At 44.8% G+C, this 16,875-nt stretch overlaps 3 protein-coding genes across 4 annotated transcripts in view; 2 read left to right on the top strand and 1 right to left on the bottom strand.

The window, feature by feature from the left end:
* The first annotated feature begins 1,068 nt into the window (after positions 1-1,068).
* TEKT1 (tektin 1) lies at positions 1,069-9,372 on the top strand. Of its 2 annotated transcripts, XM_005298926.5 has the most exons (8): positions 1,069-1,225; positions 2,196-2,442; positions 3,366-3,531; positions 4,621-4,749; positions 5,305-5,448; positions 6,144-6,366; positions 7,383-7,579; positions 8,954-9,372. In XM_005298926.5, exons 2-8 carry the CDS (start codon positions 2,253-2,255, stop codon positions 9,111-9,113), a joined length of 1,209 nt encoding a protein of 402 aa, XP_005298983.1. In that variant the 5' UTR covers positions 1,069-1,225; positions 2,196-2,252; the 3' UTR covers positions 9,114-9,372. The 2 variants fall into 2 exon arrangements, with proteins under 2 accessions (XP_005298983.1, XP_005298984.1); XM_005298927.5 differs by lacking the exon at positions 4,621-4,749.
* A 713-nt stretch (positions 9,373-10,085) lies between these two features.
* Positions 10,086-12,592, bottom strand: LOC101937644 (F-box only protein 39). The gene is made up of 3 exons (XM_005298925.3): positions 11,444-12,592; positions 11,059-11,235; positions 10,086-10,260 (listed from the first exon to the last, which is right to left on the bottom strand). The coding sequence occupies exons 1-3, from the start codon at positions 12,455-12,457 to the stop codon at positions 10,132-10,134; spliced, it is 1,320 nt and encodes a 439-aa protein (XP_005298982.2). The 5' UTR covers positions 12,458-12,592; the 3' UTR covers positions 10,086-10,131.
* A 3,277-nt stretch (positions 12,593-15,869) lies between these two features.
* Positions 15,870-16,875, top strand: part of SLC13A5 (solute carrier family 13 member 5) — a 56,085-nt gene continuing 55,079 nt past the window's right edge. Inside the window, exon 1 of the mRNA XM_005298923.4 lies at positions 15,870-15,960. The gene's annotated coding sequence lies outside the window, so the exon portion shown is untranslated. The remainder of the gene's footprint in view (positions 15,961-16,875) is intronic.

Below are 16,875 nucleotides of genomic sequence, written 5' to 3'. Positions count from 1 at the left end.
TCCCTGCCAGCCCTACATCTCTATGATTCTATCTGAGGTTATTAAATACCTTATTTTTATTTATTTTTTAAAAATTATTAAAATCAGAAAAATTTGAAAGATCACATTTCCTTTTCCCTTTATGGTGTTCAGTTGCTTATTTTTGTTTGTTTATTATTACATTTAATTCAAACAGGGAAACTGGACTGCTCAGTTTCTCTTTCTGGATTAGCATGAGATGGTGTCTGGGTTCACAATGGCCTAGGAATGTTAAAAATTGTTTTAATTATTAAGAATAAAATGATTCTGATTTTTAACTTTAAAAAATCCTCTCCATCCATATTAAGTTTAATTAAAACTTGTGTTAACCATAATTTAAGTTAGGGAATAAAATTATTTGATGGTGTTTCTTTAAGGGTTCCCTGTGAGGTTTTAAAAATAAAGAGGAAGTTTTAGATACATAAACCAATAAACAGGATATGTGTAGGCTTGATATTTACAAATAAATATGTTTTACAAACAAAATATTTTGAGAGTATTTCCTCTTGGACTTGAGTTCAAAGTTTTATGTTTTCCCTTCTCCAGTTGATGGCAATAACACAGGTAAGGATGAGGGCTGCAAGAGAAATACAGAACATTTATTTCAGGTAAAAAGATTCACCAGTTCTTAGTGGCTTTACATAATAGATAATAAGCTGCGTCTGACGAAGTGGGTATTCACCCACGAAAGCTTATGCTCCAATACATCTGTTAGTCTATAAGGTGCCACAGGACTTTTTGTTGCTTTTTACAGATCCAGACTAACATGGCTACCCCTCTGATACTTAAAGCTCTTGTTACTAGGTTTCAGTACAAGGTAGATGATAATTCATTTAGTTAGCTAGATTTAAAATAATAAAGCCGCTTGTCCCAGGCTGTAGGCACCCTAACATAATTAATTGTAACAATAAATCCAAGTGCATTAAGTGTCTGCGTGAGAGAGAGAGAGATGCTCATGTACTGGAAGGAAAAGCACTATTATTCTCCAGCCATGTGTCTCTTCCAGAACCCCGCCTCTGTTGCCAAGGTGAAGTGTTGCCTTGTTCCCATAGGAACGCGTTTGTGTATATTCCAGGCTGTTTCTGAGTCTGTTCCTGGAATATTCAGTCTCAGGGGAAAAACATGCTTCACTGCTGCAGCGACTGAGGCTGAAGTCACAATCTGGAGTGAATCTGCTGGTTAAGGGAAGCCAAGATCTTAGAACTGGGTGAGCTTTTGCCATAAGCAACAGTCAGGCCAGTAGCCACACCAGCAAAGTATGTGTGTGGTTTGAGGGGACAGATTGGTGTGGATGGGTTTGGCGGCATAGACTGATTTATGTCTGTATTTGTTGGGTAGCGATGGGAGTGGGATGGATTTAAAGGGAGGGATTGGTGTGTTGTGTGCGTTTAGGGAAGGGATTGTTGGGGAAATAGTAGGATGGAAGCACAAAATCACCTTTTCAGCACAAGGGTATATTCTAATACGTTTATATATTGTACCAAATTCATGTATTTTATCATGACCACTTGGCATCACCATTCCCATAAGTAACAAAAATTACCTTAGTTGGTCTTAGTTTTTGTTTTGTTTTCTTCTGTCCTTCCTTCTACTTTCTCCTTCCCTTGTACCTCTTGGTGTATTTTCTCCTCCATCTTTTTTCAGGTCTGTTTTCCCTTAGTCTAATGTTTCTGCTTAATCCTTTTTAAAATGTTCAGCTCATGTCACCTCTACCCCTGTTCCTACATCTCTTCTTTCTCTTCAAGAGACTTTTTCTGATGTTGCCTTCCTCTCTTTTTTTAATTTTCCCTATTTGTCCCCTGAATAATTTCGCTCTCCTTTTTCTCCTTTCCCCATGTTTTTTCTTTCTTTCCCTATGTTATCTCTCACCTTCTTCCATATTCCTTTTCAGTTTCTCTCCCTACTCTTCCCTGCCCTACAAGCCCCGTCTCTCCCTTTATTCCATCCCCCGGATTTCCATGAGCCATGATTTTGCTTTATGTGGTTTGGCTGCCAGTGCCTTCCTTCTCCCTCATCATCCTCCAAGCTGACCCGAAGTCTGGTCCACGTGAAGTCTTCACCTACTTCATCCAGGGGCTACTACTTACCCAGTTTCCACCCTATCCTCTCTGACCTGAAGGCAGATTGTTTTGCTATCTGTGCCCAAATGACCTGATACAATATTATCCCATTTTCAGGTTCTCCATCCTAAGAGCTAAGCTGCTGCTTTACGTTCAGGATCTTTCAAAAAGACAATGGCCAAACTGTTGCAAGCTCCACCCAAGTTCCTCCCCCCAGAGTGGCATATTGCAAACAAGACACAGTATGCCAGTGCGGAGAGTCAGAGATCCAGGTCAGAGCGACTTGTAGCTGAGAGCCAGAGGCTGGTGGATGAAATCGAAAAAACAACTCAGAAAACCCAAAGTGACGTTAACAAGAAAATAGGTGATCATGTGGGCTTTGTGGGCTTCATTATTTTATTGGAATGATTAAGGGAGACTCCCAAAGCAGGAGATATTAAGTAGTTTTAACGGCTTATTTCTCCTTCCCTGAGAAAAATGGGGATGCATTTCCAAATCCTTTAAAAAATACTTTGTGATGGATTTTATAACCAAACAGTTTCAGGCATCTGTTAGATATAGGGAGACAAATTCAGTCCTGGTGTAATATTTACTAACTAATTGTTAAGGCGAGAGCCTGGACTGAGTAAAAAAGAAAAAAAAACATATCTGGGCTCACACTGAGTCACACATTACATTGTCCCACCATGGAAATGGTGTAGCTCCACCATGTTCCATGGGGAATTCAGAGAGAGATTGTGCATCAGGGTGCCAGGGGTAAGATGGATGCAGTTGTGATTTGCACTTGAGAATCCTCTTTCTTACCCATGTATCTCTGCAAAGGCCAGTTACAATCTGACCCTTTGAAAGCATTATTATTTTTATTACAATAGTACCTGAGGCACCCAGTGTGGCCAGAGCTTCATTGTACACTGTACATAGATGTAGTAAGAGGCAGCCCCCTACCCCAATGAGCTTACAGTCTAATGAGATAAGACAGACAAAGGAAGTATCATTATCATCGCCTCCATTTCACAAATAAAGAGCGTAGCCACAGAGAAATCAAGCAACTTGCCCAAGGTCACACGGGAAGTCTGTGGCAGAGGCAGGAATTGAACCACATCTCCTGGCTCATAGTCCAGTGGTTTGGCAAAACCATTGCAGTACATCAGCATACAGAGCTATGTGCACAGCACTTTTTGGGGCTCGAGTCCTTTTCTGCCCATGGCTAAGGCTGGGCCGTGAGGCTCTGTAGAAAAAGCTGGGCTTTTATTTATTATTAATTTGCAATCTCTCTTCATTCCGTAGAACAGAGACTTGATGAAATAAAATTCTGGAAGCAAGAATTAGACGACAAACTAGAACAGATTGTTAATGAGACAGAGGTGCTGTTGACTTTTAAGACAAGGCTAGAGAAAGCATTGGAGAGCTGTAAAGAGCCACTATTCATCGCTCAAGAGTGTCTCTTGAACAGGTAAGCGTAATAGCCAAACAACAACAACAACAATAATAATAATTAAGGGGGTAAGAAAATTAATTACTAAGCTGTTAAAAAAATGAAAAACCTGACAGTGTTATGGATAAATGATATGTTTGGGCCTGGGATGTATGACACGTAAGGCCCAATCCTGCAAAGTGCAGAGCCCCTGCAACCCCTGCTAAAGATGGAGTTTCTAAAAGGGGGTCTATGGGAAATAGGTGCTGAGCTCCCATTGACATCCAATGGGAGTTGGGAACTTTGCTCTCGTAGATGTCTTTGGAAATCCCAGCCAAAGTCAGCAGGATTTGCAGGCTCGTCATAAGAGAGGCAGACACCCAGAGAGAAGGAAGTGCTTTGTACCCTGCGCTCCAGTAGAGGAGATCTGGGTTGGATTCCCAGCCTCCGTCTCCCATATGGGTCCAGGCCAGCAGGAGCTGGGAGTGCAATGGAGGCAGTGCTTTCAAGCCTCTGTTGGGAAAATAAGGGAAATCCAAGAGCATCCCATTGGGCTGAGCGGAGAGCAGCGCTGATCGGTTTCAAGTGCACTGCAGGCTTCCTCCTCTGGAAGGATGGTGACAATGAAGCGGGTCATCAAGTTGCAGGGTGTAAAGTGGATGAAACTTGAGGAATTCTAGGACTTTGATAGCAGGCCTGGAGGACGGCCCTGAGAGCTCAGGTCCGGATGGATTCTCAACAGTGCTGAGCACCCACAGCTCCCATCGGCTTCACTGCGTCTAAGCATGTGAAGAAAGGCTGCAGGACCAGGCCCATTCGTCGTGTGTTCTGAGCAGATATCCTTGCTTTATTCATCTTAAAAAAACCTTTGTAAAATAAGCCAGGAAAGAGAAAAGCAGCATTATTCCTGACCTTGCAAATGAAGGGCCTGATTCTCTTTTTGGTTGCCTTCCATGGAGTCACTCCTGATTTACACTAATGTAAACCAGAGGAGAATCGGGTCCTAGGAGCAGAAAGGTGACTATTTCCAATCAGTTATAACAAGAACAAGGGCTTTGGGTCTCCAGAGCTGAGCTGCAATACTCAAATGGTCGACACAGAGTGATGGCTCTCTCCTCTTTCTCTTAGGCAGAGGCGAGTTGGGATTGACTTGGTCCATGACGAAGTGGAGCGGGAACTGATAAAGGAAGTTGAAGTGCTCCAAGGGGTTATGGCTTTGCTTGAGCGCACACTGGAACAAACCAATGAGCAAATTAGGTATCATGGGGTCAACAGAGGAACAAACCACCGGATAGCTCAGATTGGGGAGTGCTTCTGGAGAGGTTGTAGGATTGCTAGTGTCAAATCCTCACATGTGCTGAAATCAGAGGGGAGTTGCAGGAGTTAGTACTTCTCAGGGCCTAGACCATGCCATTCGATTTTTAGCAGCACTGATTTCAGTGGAGAGTTCTGTTTAGACACTGACGGCACAATATGCCCCAGCATCCGTTGACTCCCAGGGCCTCTGTCCTGGTCCCACACCACTGAAGCCTGCAGGAGTTTTACCATTGACTTCAATGGCGGCAGCAGCAGCACCATGCCCTAGATTTTTACAACTTGTAACTCACAGTATTGCCTATTATGATAATAACATTCATATTTTCTTATTTATCTGATCCTGCCATCAAGCTGCATGGATGTCAGTGGGATTTTTGAGGGCCAGCGGATGGCAAAATTTGGCCCTTTAATGGTGGTTTACCTCCATTAAAAAGAGAAGGGGATAATTATTTTGTTAGGTTTCAGATTAACAGAGTCTAATTGTTTTCCCCCGAGGTTAAACCGTTCAGCTAAATACAATCTGGAGATGGATCTGAAAGACAAGTTCACCGCTTTGACAATTGATAACTATTGTTCCAACTTGACAAACAATACACCTGATATAAGATATGCCAGAAATGTGGTGAAGGTTGAAGGAAAGTAAGTGGTTATTTCCCTAGCTCCGCATCCAATAGTTATGCAAACATAATATAAACTGTCCCTATAATACAAGGCCTAACATACCCACTCCAGTTTATAATAAGGCTATCTGTCTGTCTGTCTATCTTAGGGATTTATACTGCGGCCCATACCATAGTATCTGAGTGCCTTTCATCTAAAATCAATACTAATAACGAAGTTCCTAATGGACTATAGTTCTGTTGAATGGATCTGGTGCTAATTGTTTATGAAAGCAAAACTCCATGTCACTGGAAACCCACAATGGATTTACTAATCTAACTTCCAGTCCCACATCTTAATGGCTGCAGAGTGTGGTCCAGTAGATTGGCCATTGGAGTAGGATTCAAGAGATCTAGGTTCAGTTTCTGGCTCTGTCATTAATCTGCTGTATGACCTTGGCAAGTTGCTTCCTCTGTTTCCCCACCCAACTTTTGACAATTTCACTCTTAAGCTAAAGTATTTTACTATGTGTTTGTACAATGCCTAGCACCATTGAGCCTAATATTGATTGTGGCCAATAATTATAATGATGCTTAATAATGATGAACATAATAATAAGCAATAATAATACTGCTTCTTTCGTATTAATAGAGATCTTCTGTCGTTAATGCACATTTATGAATACACAAAGAGGGCTGAAGATACATAAAGAGACCTTTTTTATTTTATTATAGTTCTGTGAGCCCTGAAGACTGGGTAGATTTCTCAAATGTAAATGTTGAAAAGGCCGACAAGCAGAGGAACAACTCTTTGGCACTCAGGGCCTTGATTGACCGAATCTTATCCCAGACAGCAAGTGACATGCGCAAGCAGTGCGAGACGGTGAACGTTGCTTTTAAGAACCGGGTGAAGGAGACAAAAGATGCAAAGAACAAACTGGAGATCCACCTTGCTAAGGTAAACACCAGGGACAGCAGAGAAAATAGGACAGGGACATCAGCCAATTCTATTGATCCAATGCCTTGAGCTATTGTGCCTTAAGAATTCAAACTTTGCATTTCCAAGCTGGACAAAGCCCTGTGCTTTTTCTGTTTTATAACTAAAGTACCATTAGCTTTTCCATTCCCAGTATACAAATCCTCATGACTGCATGTGCTACAAGGCACATGAAAGCTTGGAGGCTCTTGATGATAACACAGTGCTACATATTAGATAGTAGCCATTCAGAGGCAGCTATGGTCTAGTGGCAGCGTCTGGACCTGGGAATCAGATGACATGGCATCTGTTCCCAGCTCTATCACTCACTTGCTATGTGACCTTGGACAAGTCATTTAAGCTCAGATTTTCAAAAGTGGCCTCTAATTATGGATTCTTCAGTGTTTGGGTGCCCAACCTAAGACCCCTGGAGTGAAATCCCAGCCCATTCAACTCAACAAGAGTTTTGTGACTGACTTCAGTAGTGCCAGGATTTCACCCCTGAGTTTTAGAGATGCTCTACTCCACAGGTGTCCACAACTCAAATAGATTTGTCCCTGTCCTCGGGAGCCAAAAAAATCTTACCATGTTATAGGTGAAACCGCGTTATATCGAAATTGCTTTGATCCACCGGAGTGCGCAACCCCGCCCCCCCAGAGCGCTGCTTTACCGCGTTATATCCGAATTCATGTTATATCGGGCCGCGTTATATCGGGGTAGAGGTGTACCTCTGAAAATCAGGCCCTAAATATCTCGAATTGAACACCCAAAACATTGAGTGTTAGAGACCACTTTTAAAAATCTCGGCCTTAATCCTTCCCTCCCCAATGTGCTGCAGTTATCCCATCAGTAAAATGGGGGTAATAATCCTCGCTCACCTCTGTACTTTGAGATCCACGAATGAAGTAACGCCTTAGAATTGCAAAGTATCATTATTAAAGAGGATATCAAGTTTTCAAGTGGCACCATGCAGCACTTCCCTTTGTTGCTTTACTAAGGTGATGGATGAGATTACGTCCCAGGAAAAGAACATTGCGGCCTTAAAGAAAGCTATCATCGATAAAGAAGGACCTGCGAAGGTGGCTCACACACGTTTAGAGACGAGGACCCATCGTCCCAACGTGGAGCTATGTCGTGATATGGTGCAATACAGGCTGATCAGTGAGGTTCAGGAGATCACAAACAATATTCAGAGGTAAGTGAAATGGTGAAACAGCAAGAAGTCAGTGGTGTAGGTCACTGGGCAAATGTAACCAGCCAAAGACGTAATAAATCCAGGCACATGTACTTACATGTACGTTCGCACACAGTCACCACACTTTTTCAATATTCTGTATACCTATTTTTCTAGATATGATGGTAGGGTAACAGAACCCTTTTAAGGGTGTGTCTACACAGCAAAAACTAGGCATTGCCTTGTCTACATGAATTAAGTTGAATCCAGCTAGTGAGGGTAACAACAGCTGTGAAGACAGTGCAACATGGATAGTACAAACCCAGCCCAGGCCCTGGCTACATATTTGTCTCACTAGCCTGCTCAGAAGCTTGTGCTGTGCTCTCTTCATTGCAGTCATTACCTGTGTTAGCTGGATTCAAACTACCGTGGGTAGGCTAGCCTGTGCACAGCTTAGCTGTGTAGACATACCCTTACTGTCATGTTGTTTTCCCTGCGAGAGTTATGGATATTACTGTGATTTTTCCACTCGTTAGATCTTGAAATTATGAAAAAGAAGATGTGATGGGAATGCCTGGAACATCCCAGCCCCGGCTTCGCCATTATTGTCAAGAAAAAAATGATACTTTTTACATGTTGTCCTTTCATTATACCATTTCCCATCTGCTTCTGCTTGTGGCTTAGCAACCTTCTTCGAATCATTTTAATTGGGAGAGTCAGTTCTGCAAAATTGTCAGCACCCAGCATGTTCCCGATCAAATGGTGCTGTTTACAAGGGGAGGGAGGTTGCACCTCTTGGATCGTAGGAAGAGACCCTTAGCCAATGGACTTATCCCCTCCCATGTGGAAGTGGGGTTCAGCCACTTCTGGGCATTGTCTCCCAGGCTATGTGGAGTGCTCTTTGCTGATCTGATGATATATCTGGGGGAAGGGCTGGCAGGGTTGTTATGGGGATTTGGGGATTAGTGGCATCCCCCTGTACCCAGCAGAGTTTATAAGGAGAAGGTAATGGAGCCTGGAGCCATATTATCTTGCCATTTGAGACCCCTTTTTAAGAGGGAGAGGGGAAAGGCTCCTGGACAACCATGGCCAGGAGGAGTCCCTGATAGCGTGGCTCTGAAAGAGCAAAAGCGGGACAGAGAGGATCAAACACCTGGAGGCACAGGACCTCCATGTAGGAGGCCACGGGACCTGCAGGGTATGGGCGCATCTGTCCTGCATGGATGGGTCACCCCCCAGTGGAACAATGTGGGGAGAAACCAAAGGGGATCTTCACAGAGATTTCCTCCCGCCATGTCCCATCCTGTGGGTTTCACGTTGGGAGGAAGCGATGCCGCTCAATAGCAAGGAGGTACATGTAGTCAAAACTAATGTCTCGCTTTGTTTCACCCCTAGACTAAAGGACACGTTGGCACAAGCTGAGGTGGAGTTGAAAGGTCTGAGCCGTCGACAGCTTTCATTGGAGGAGGAGATCCAGGTCAAGGAGAACACCCTGTACATCGACGAAGTGCTGTGCATGCAGATGAGGGAGTCCATTTCCATTAACAGCTTCTGAAGCCCTGATGTCAGAGACAGCATTCCCCGCCACTAGGCCAGATTCTGCTGGGAGATACACCAGGGCAAAGCCGGAGTAACTCCACTGAACATTAACCTAGCACTCTGTGTTTACACGAGTGTGACTCAGAGCAGAACCTGGCCTAGGTGTGTGAATTAATTAAAACAGACCTAAATGCCTCCTCCCCACCTGCCTGTGTCCCAGAAAGTCTATTGTAAGCTTTCCAGTAGACATTAAAGTTATGGAACAACAAGAAAAATTCCTTCATTCCAGCCATTTAGCGACTCTTGGGTGCTGTCAGTGTCACTGCTTTTCATTGACAGATTTTTTGAACTACATAAACTAGAACAGATATTCCTACACAAAGTCACTAGTTATGTTAGAGAGACAGGAAGCCAGCAACAGTGCTAGTTAGGGCCAGTTGTGGTGATGTGTACACCTGTCCACTGACAAATGGATGGAGAATGTACTTCAGCCAAACATAGGATAACTGCTGGCAGAAGCAGTGTTGCCTAATGGATAGGGCACTGGACTAGGAATTAGGAGACCTCACTTCTATTCTGGCTCGTCAATGGCCTGATGGGTGACCTTGGGTTAGTCACAGCCTCACTCTGGGCCTCAGTTTCCCCATCTCTAAAATGGGGATAATGATTTCCTTTGTAAAGCACGCTGAGCTTTACTGATCAAAAGCATTATATAAGAGCTAGGTATTATTGTAAATGTGACTGTCCTGGCAGAATAATATTCTCTGCTTCCTTCGGTGCCATTGCAAAGACAAGACAAAATAACAAAGATGAGACACCGCGGGCCATCCGCGAAAGCCAGAATTTTAATACGTGGGCCTCTAAAATTGCTCACTGCTTGTTACAGTTCTAGTGGACTTTCCCTTTCAGTGGCTTTCCCTTTCAGGGACATTGCTAATACTATTAGTCTCCGCACAGACTTCCTCAGAGGAACAGATCAGACATTTCCTAGTGTGACTGGTTTTTATTTTAACTCCTGGCTCATCACACACTGCTCACACCATTGGGTAGGCGATGACAAAATAATTAAGCTCTGAGTCAATCAGGTTTCTGAACTTCTTGTAAATGTCTCGCAGCAGTCGGTCCTCTTCGCTGGTCTCATGCCTGGTTGTGTAAATCCTCACCTGTGTGGATGGACAGCAATCACAGACACACAAAGCAGCCCACTGCAGTTAAGCTAGTAATAGGGAGAAGCCCAGGTGGCTGTTGAGACTGCTAGCTAAGCCAGCCAGCTAATAAATGTGGTCAAATCCTGAAGTCCTTACTCAGTTTTTGCTCAGACAAGATTCCCAGGGACATCAGTGAGAACTTGCCTTATTACAGACTGAGTGAAAATCTAGGCTTCCCTGCCTTTTGGGATTTCAACAGCAGAATAGCTGGGAAAAAGAGTGCCTCATTCTCTGCCCCAAGAACCCCTTGATCCCCAGGATCAGCTCTTGGGTCTCTGCTGGAGGCACAGGGCTCTGGGGTTCTGCTAGCTCCCTGGCAGGATGATTTCCCCTGGCTGCAGCTGTCCCTGCCCACGATTCAGGAGAGCATCCCTATTCAGGATGGAATATAAGCACATGTTTATATGAAGTCAATAGGACTTACGGATGTGTTTAAATGTTTTCTTGAATAAGGACCTTCTTTATAGGGGGCTCCCCAGCACGGGGGGGGGGGGGGGATTCTGGAAGAGGTGACACTGGGGTTATCATGACCTTTTCTGAGCATTCTCTGTGGGGCTGGTCAGGACTTGGGAGACCCGTCTCTGCGAGTGAACCTTGGGAATACACGTAGGATTCTTACACTTCTTCACAACTCCTTTCCCGGCATATTAATGGTAACTTTCAAACCACATTCAGAGGCAGGACTGCATTAGTATGTTCGTAAACTACATTTTGATGGGGTGGAGGGCAGGAGGTTTGGAAAGAGCTTTTTACCTTTATGGTACACAAGACACATTTCCCTTCTGCCCGATTTTGCAGCAGCCTCTCCACAAATGCCACACTGAGGAAGGCCCAGACTTTGAGGAAGAACAGCCTCTCGCACGATAACACAAGCTGCAGCAGCTCCTCATCCAGCAATTCATGGTCATTGTTGAACTCTAGCGTTAATTTCTTGAAAATAAATAACAGTGTCAATGTCGGGACCAACGGGCAGGACAGTTATGTGCGGGACTCATCTCTTGTGAAAACTGCCTTGTGGAGCTCTAATGACCTCATGGGTCAGGGTTTCACTTTTACACTGACAATTTGGTACAACGCCCACACAGCTACCTGGTTAGATTAGTGACAAAACGGTAAAATGTTGCTGTTCCCACTATACCTGCAGAATGTGCTTGTAGGCTGGTAAGAGATTGGTGAGGGTCGGCCTCATCGACCAATCCGGGTCACTGAAATAGCAGCTCCGTAGACTGATGCTCCTGAGTGGGATCTCGGCTAAAAGTATCCTGGCTAGACTGTTATGCTTCATGACTCTTTCAAAGAAGAAGTTCACTTTCAGTTTGGGTGCTCTCTTGGCTAGGTTGGCCCAGGACATCCCCCAAACCACCTGCCCATGAGGGTCATGGATGTGGCACTTGATGTTTATAGTCCAGAGAGAATGGGCGTTGTGCTCGCACAGGATGTCCAGCAATTCATCCGAGATGCAGTTGTAATTGAGAGTCAGGATGACCAGGTTGCGGAACGTGGACATAGTCTGGTGGAACAAGGGGCTGCTGTAGATGGAAAGATGGTGGCTGAAGAAGTCTTCTATGTTGATTTCGGAGGCAAAACTTTTGTTTTTCAAGTAGCTCAAAGAGCTCAAAAGCTCACAGCCTTCTTCCAGCATCACTCTTGCTCCTTTCAGGTTGAGATAATCAAGGTGCTTGCTCATTCTTTTCAGGAAAGTACTTACGTTCTTGATGAACTGAGTCCTGATCCCATTTTTCCAGACCAATCGGTCCAACTCCAGATGCTGAATAGTCAGGGATACCAGGCGGCTGTTACATTTGCCCAAGCGCGAGAGAAGCCCCCTCATAGTCACTTGAAATTTTCGGGTCAACACAGCATTGTAAGGGTTCAGGAACTTGATCTCTAGGTGTTCCAAGTACTTGCCGAATCTCTTGACGTACCACAGAGCAGATTCAAACTCGGATGTGTTTGACCTGGACGGCCGCCCACTGAAGGTGATTGTTCTGGTTCTCCAGAGAGAGCCTGAGTACATGGCTTGATTCCATTTTTTACAGACTAAAGCAGCCCGAGATCTGTCTCTGTCGTCTAGCCACCAGAACATGTTGCTCAGGCAGACGTCAGGCAAATAGGCCCAGCAACTCTGCTCCGGTTCACTGTCATCCTCCATGAAGGAGACAGTCAGTTCCTGTTGGGTGCAGAATCAAACCTAGATGGTTTCTAGATCAGGAAGGCTGTGGCTAGTTTGTTTGCTGCAACGAGAACGTTCCAAGTGAATAACAAAAATCCTGCCTCTTTACATCCGAACGCCAGTGACCACATGAGCTCTTGGGTCTAAACTGTGATCTAACCGAAAGAGAAAATAAGCATTATGCTGTTATGCTGATAGCTGGAGACAATAAAAGGCATGAGGACTACGCAGAGCTAAATCACATGGGTTGAAAGGCTTACTTGATTGCCAGTGCAAGGGGCTAGAGTATTGTTTTGCAAGGTGTGCATACACAAGCGTGCACATATATTAAAGGAAACCAGCAGAAAGCCAGAGACGCCGTTGTGAGTGTAACCTTGAGGTTATGTTCATTAGGAAAAAAGGTGTGTTAACTTGAGTTTACTAAAGTAAACTCCTAGGGAAGACAAGGCAGTTTGTAGTTTTCACGTAAGTTAGCGGGTCGCGTTAAAAACCACCTGCTCACTTGTGTGACAACTTCAACTGCCTCCTCTTCACTAGGATTTACTTCAAGTTATCTAACTCATGTTAAGAATATACCTCGTTTTCTCCAGCAAAGACGAGGCCTGAGAGGAAACAGAGACAGAGCTTCTGGGCACAGAACTTGCTGGAGTGGCAGTCCTGGGAATTTCTGAGCAAGGACTGGTGTCTGTTTCTACTTTGTTCAGGGAGACAGGACTTGCTGTACATTCTTTGTAAGTTAACAGGATTGCAACAAAAAAATACCTGACTCATATAATCAATTTCTCCTCTCAACAGAAACAACCCTGCAAAGCTCCAAGCGTTGGCTCACTGCTCAGGCCAAAGAGGAAATGGTAAAATTATAGCAACAGCAAAGGACACTCTTTCAGTTCCTTGGCCTCCAATAATTTTTTTTTTTTAATGGAGATATCCCATCTCCTAGAACTGGAAGGGACCTTGAAAGGTCATTGAGTCCAGCCCCCTGCCTTCACTAGCAGGACCAAGTACTGATTTTGCCCCAGATCCCCAAGTGGCCCCCTCAAGGATTGAACTCACAACCCTGGGTTTAGCAGGCCAATGCTCAAACCACTGAGCTATCCCTCCCCTCCTTGCTTAATGCTTAAACCTTTGATGGTAAAATGATATAGAAGTTCCAGATCAATTTGTTAAATTTTCTATCTATGCAGACTCCAGAAGCTCCTGGAAAACACCAATGTAATTGAAGATGGATTTTCTGCGTGATCAGTTATTCCTTGAGCAGCCCCAACTCAGCGTGCTTGGTACTGTACAAAGAGTTGCTTTCCGTTGTACTGCACAGATTAACTGCACCGCCTGAGATGAACCAGCGAAACCTGCTGATTTCAGCTGCTCTTCTGGGTTAACATGACAGCCTATTTTGGGTGGCACTGTAAAGACCTGCTGAAGCTTTCCAAAAAACTTTGAAAATTGGTCTATTGAAACATCACATCCAGGGAGTCAGGGAAATAAACATTAAGCTGTTCAGCCAATGGAGTGATCCAATCATTCAGTCCATTTTAGGAGTCCAGTGTGGTCCAGTGGATAAGGCACAGGTAGGGAGTCAGGAAACCTGAGGGAGGGTTGTAAAAATGAGTCGAACAAGGCATATGATGCAAGAGGAATTAGTTACCGGTTCTGATTTCCATGCTGGACTGGTGGGAAGGCATTCATACCCCAGCACTCTTCCCCCTCTGAGCTTGTCCTGGCAGGGCTCAGTGGGCACTGAGACATGTCATGTGCCTGCACTCAGCCATTATGAGGGAACAGCAGATAGCTTCTGTGATGTCGCAGGCACAGCCTGGCTTTATCCCAGTACAAATGGGGAGGAAGTCGGTTGACCAGTGTCCTTGATGTGAAGGCAGGAAGTAGAGAAAGCTGCATTGTTTGGGAGCTCAGTGCAAACAGCACACAAGGAACCTTGGGGGCTGCTGCAGTACATTCTCCCTTTCCCTCTCCGAAACCAGGTGATGCGTCTGGAAGCTGCAAGGGAAGAAAGTGGTGCTTGCTCCAGCTTTTAACCTAGGAGCCCCACACCTCATGCGTGCAACGCAAGCTGGTTTCCACTTATGACAAGATAGTGCTTCCATCCTTTTACAGACCACTCAACGCAAAACAAGCGTATGGAATAATCTGCACATATTTGCTCCGTTTTCTGACACGGGGTTTTGATCTGCGTGAGGAAGATGTTAGGCTATAGTTTCCCACAGAGTTTTCACTTATTTAACATGTTACGGATCAAATGCATCTGAAGCTGGTGGATTGTAAATATTTTTGCACTCATCGGAGAGTGAATTTATCTTTACAGAAAATAGCCCCACAGCACTCAAGCTTTAGGTTAAGTAGCTAAAATCACTTTCAGCCCTGCGGCAGTGAAATTGGAAAGAAAGCTTTGTACTCTCTCAAGCACCACCCACAAGTTGAGCCCCACCCACTCGTGACACCAGTGTAAGGTGCTACTCACAATATACTGTTCAGATTTTCCTAATATGATCATCCCTACATGCTTTGATTAGCTGTGAAGTAAACAAAGCTGACATTTGAACCGTCATTCTTAACTTCAACTTCAGGTTTAACACCCCATTGAGATGAATGAGAGCAACTCCCAGCTCCCCGCGCTATGGTTATAGGCTGTCCACATACTCAAGCAGACTTGTCACTGTGTCAGTACAACTTTTGAAAATTCTCTTTGTAACAACAAGGGATATATATTTATATTTACACAAACACTTAGGTTTTTGGAGCACAAGCTGTCTGTTCCATTCAACCCCAGCCCACTTGGTTTAATTGTTGTACCACAGTGTTTTGTTTTACATGTGACCCACATGCCAGAGAAGTCAAAGCATGAGTGCACCAGGGTTCTACAACCTTGCTTTTAACTCTGATGGGCCTGAGCCAATGCCTATGCTCAGCGAGGCGCGTCCCAGGGTTTGAGGGGGTTGAAATACAGATCTGATTTACAGCCCAAGTTCCATCTCTTGTTTTTTGGTGGCTGTCCTTATGTTACTACACCCAAATGGCTGCTATTAAACAGAGAGGGCGGTTAGCAAGAGAATCCAATTCTGCCCTTAGACTTCAGTGGGAATTGCACACATGTGTCTGAAGATCAAATTTAGCCCATATAGAAGATGCAGCAGTTGGTGGCACGGCTGATCTAGTTATCATACTTATTAGCTCTCCATTACTGTAGTTATCTGAGCACTTCACAGTCCTTGATGTTGTTATTCTCACAACATCCCTGCGAGTTAGAGTAGTTGTAACAAGGTGGCCTGCTCCTCTAAAGGCCAGGGGGTGCCAGCCCTGTTCCATTATCACACCCAGCTGGGAAGGGATCAGGTGATCCCTGTAAAGGGCTGAAAGGGGCTCATTGAGAAGAAAACTACAGAAAGCGAACAGGCTTCTGTGGCAGGCCTCGGAACAGAGGGTGAGGCCTTTGTTGTCTGCTTTGGTCAAGGGACTAGCTTTGTTTGGTGAGTTTTGTGTTTGAATAATAAAGTGAGGAAGAGGGCCTATTCCAGACTCTGGGCAGGGTGTCAGACTAATGGGCTACAGAAATGCTGCTGTTATGCCCCTTTTACAGATGGTAAATTGAGGCCTACAGAGGCTAGGCGACTTGCCTGAGCTCTCACAAGACATCTGTGGTAGAGCAGGGATTTGAACCTAGCTCTCCCACTTCCTAAACTAGGAGCCTAGCTACCAAACTAGCCTTAAATGAATCTGCCTTTATCTAATCCCGGCCCCCTGCAGCTGTGTCTCTATCTGCTTCCCAGGGCTAAGCAAGCAGGGGTTTTTTGGAGTCTCATGTCTTTGGTGGATTCAGTCCATATTGAGCTGTTATGAGTCAAATTCATCCCTGCTATGAGCAGGACCAACACTCCATGAAGGCAGTGGAGTTAAACCTGAATTTGTTCCCATCCGCCCTTGTTTGCAGGGGGCTAAATGCTTCTCTGTTAAAACCTGTACAACTCCATTGACATAAGGGGGGTTGCTGGAGGGGAGGGGGTGCGCAGGGTTATAGCAGACTTTGTTCTGGACTCCCAGGAAATTAATGAGAGGCTGGGGGTGGGGGTGGAAAACTTTTTGTTCCAATGACATTTAAAACATATTGTTCACTCACTCGCCTCCCCCGCCCTTTTCCCCATCTCCTTGGACCCCTCCCATAATCAACCTGCTATGTTAATTATTATTTCCAGTGATGTGGAGCTTAACATGATTACCACAATCAGCCAAGGAGTGTGACCTTCTGCCCCACCACCCCACCCCACCCCACCCCACCATCTGAAACATTTGCTGTAGTTACTGGGCTACATTGCAGCACCGCGGCTCTCCCTCTCAATGGAGGGAGGGGATTCTAATGATGAGTGCTGGTTAGAACAGTATTTCTG

Source organism: Chrysemys picta, chromosome 19 (assembly GCF_011386835.1).
Source record: "Chrysemys picta bellii isolate R12L10 chromosome 19, ASM1138683v2, whole genome shotgun sequence".
NCBI lineage: Eukaryota > Metazoa > Chordata > Testudines > Emydidae > Chrysemys > Chrysemys picta.
The sequence above is the reverse complement of the archived record's forward strand: the minus strand, read 5'-3'. Positions and strand labels throughout refer to the sequence as shown.

Excerpts from the sequence above, each read along its gene's own strand:
- TEKT1 (XM_005298926.5), top strand. The coding sequence starts at position 2,253 with ATGGCCAAACTGTTGCAAGCTCCACCCAAGTTCCTCCCCCCAGAGTGG. Across the intron at positions 2,443-3,365 it reads TGACGTTAACAAGAAAATAG|AACAGAGACTTGATGAAATA; the intron begins GTGATCATGTGG and ends TTCATTCCGTAG. Across the intron at positions 6,367-7,382 it reads TGGAGATCCACCTTGCTAAG|GTGATGGATGAGATTACGTC; the intron begins GTAAACACCAGG and ends TGCTTTACTAAG.
- LOC101937644 (XM_005298925.3), bottom strand. The coding sequence starts at position 12,457 with ATGGAGGATGACAGTGAACCGGAGCAGAGTTGCTGGGCCTATTTGCCT. Across the intron at positions 11,236-11,443 it reads CCTACAAGCACATTCTGCAG|AAATTAACGCTAGAGTTCAA; the intron begins GTATAGTGGGAA and ends TTTATTTTCAAG. Across the intron at positions 10,261-11,058 it reads GTGTCTTGTGTACCATAAAG|GTGAGGATTTACACAACCAG; the intron begins GTAAAAAGCTCT and ends CCATCCACACAG.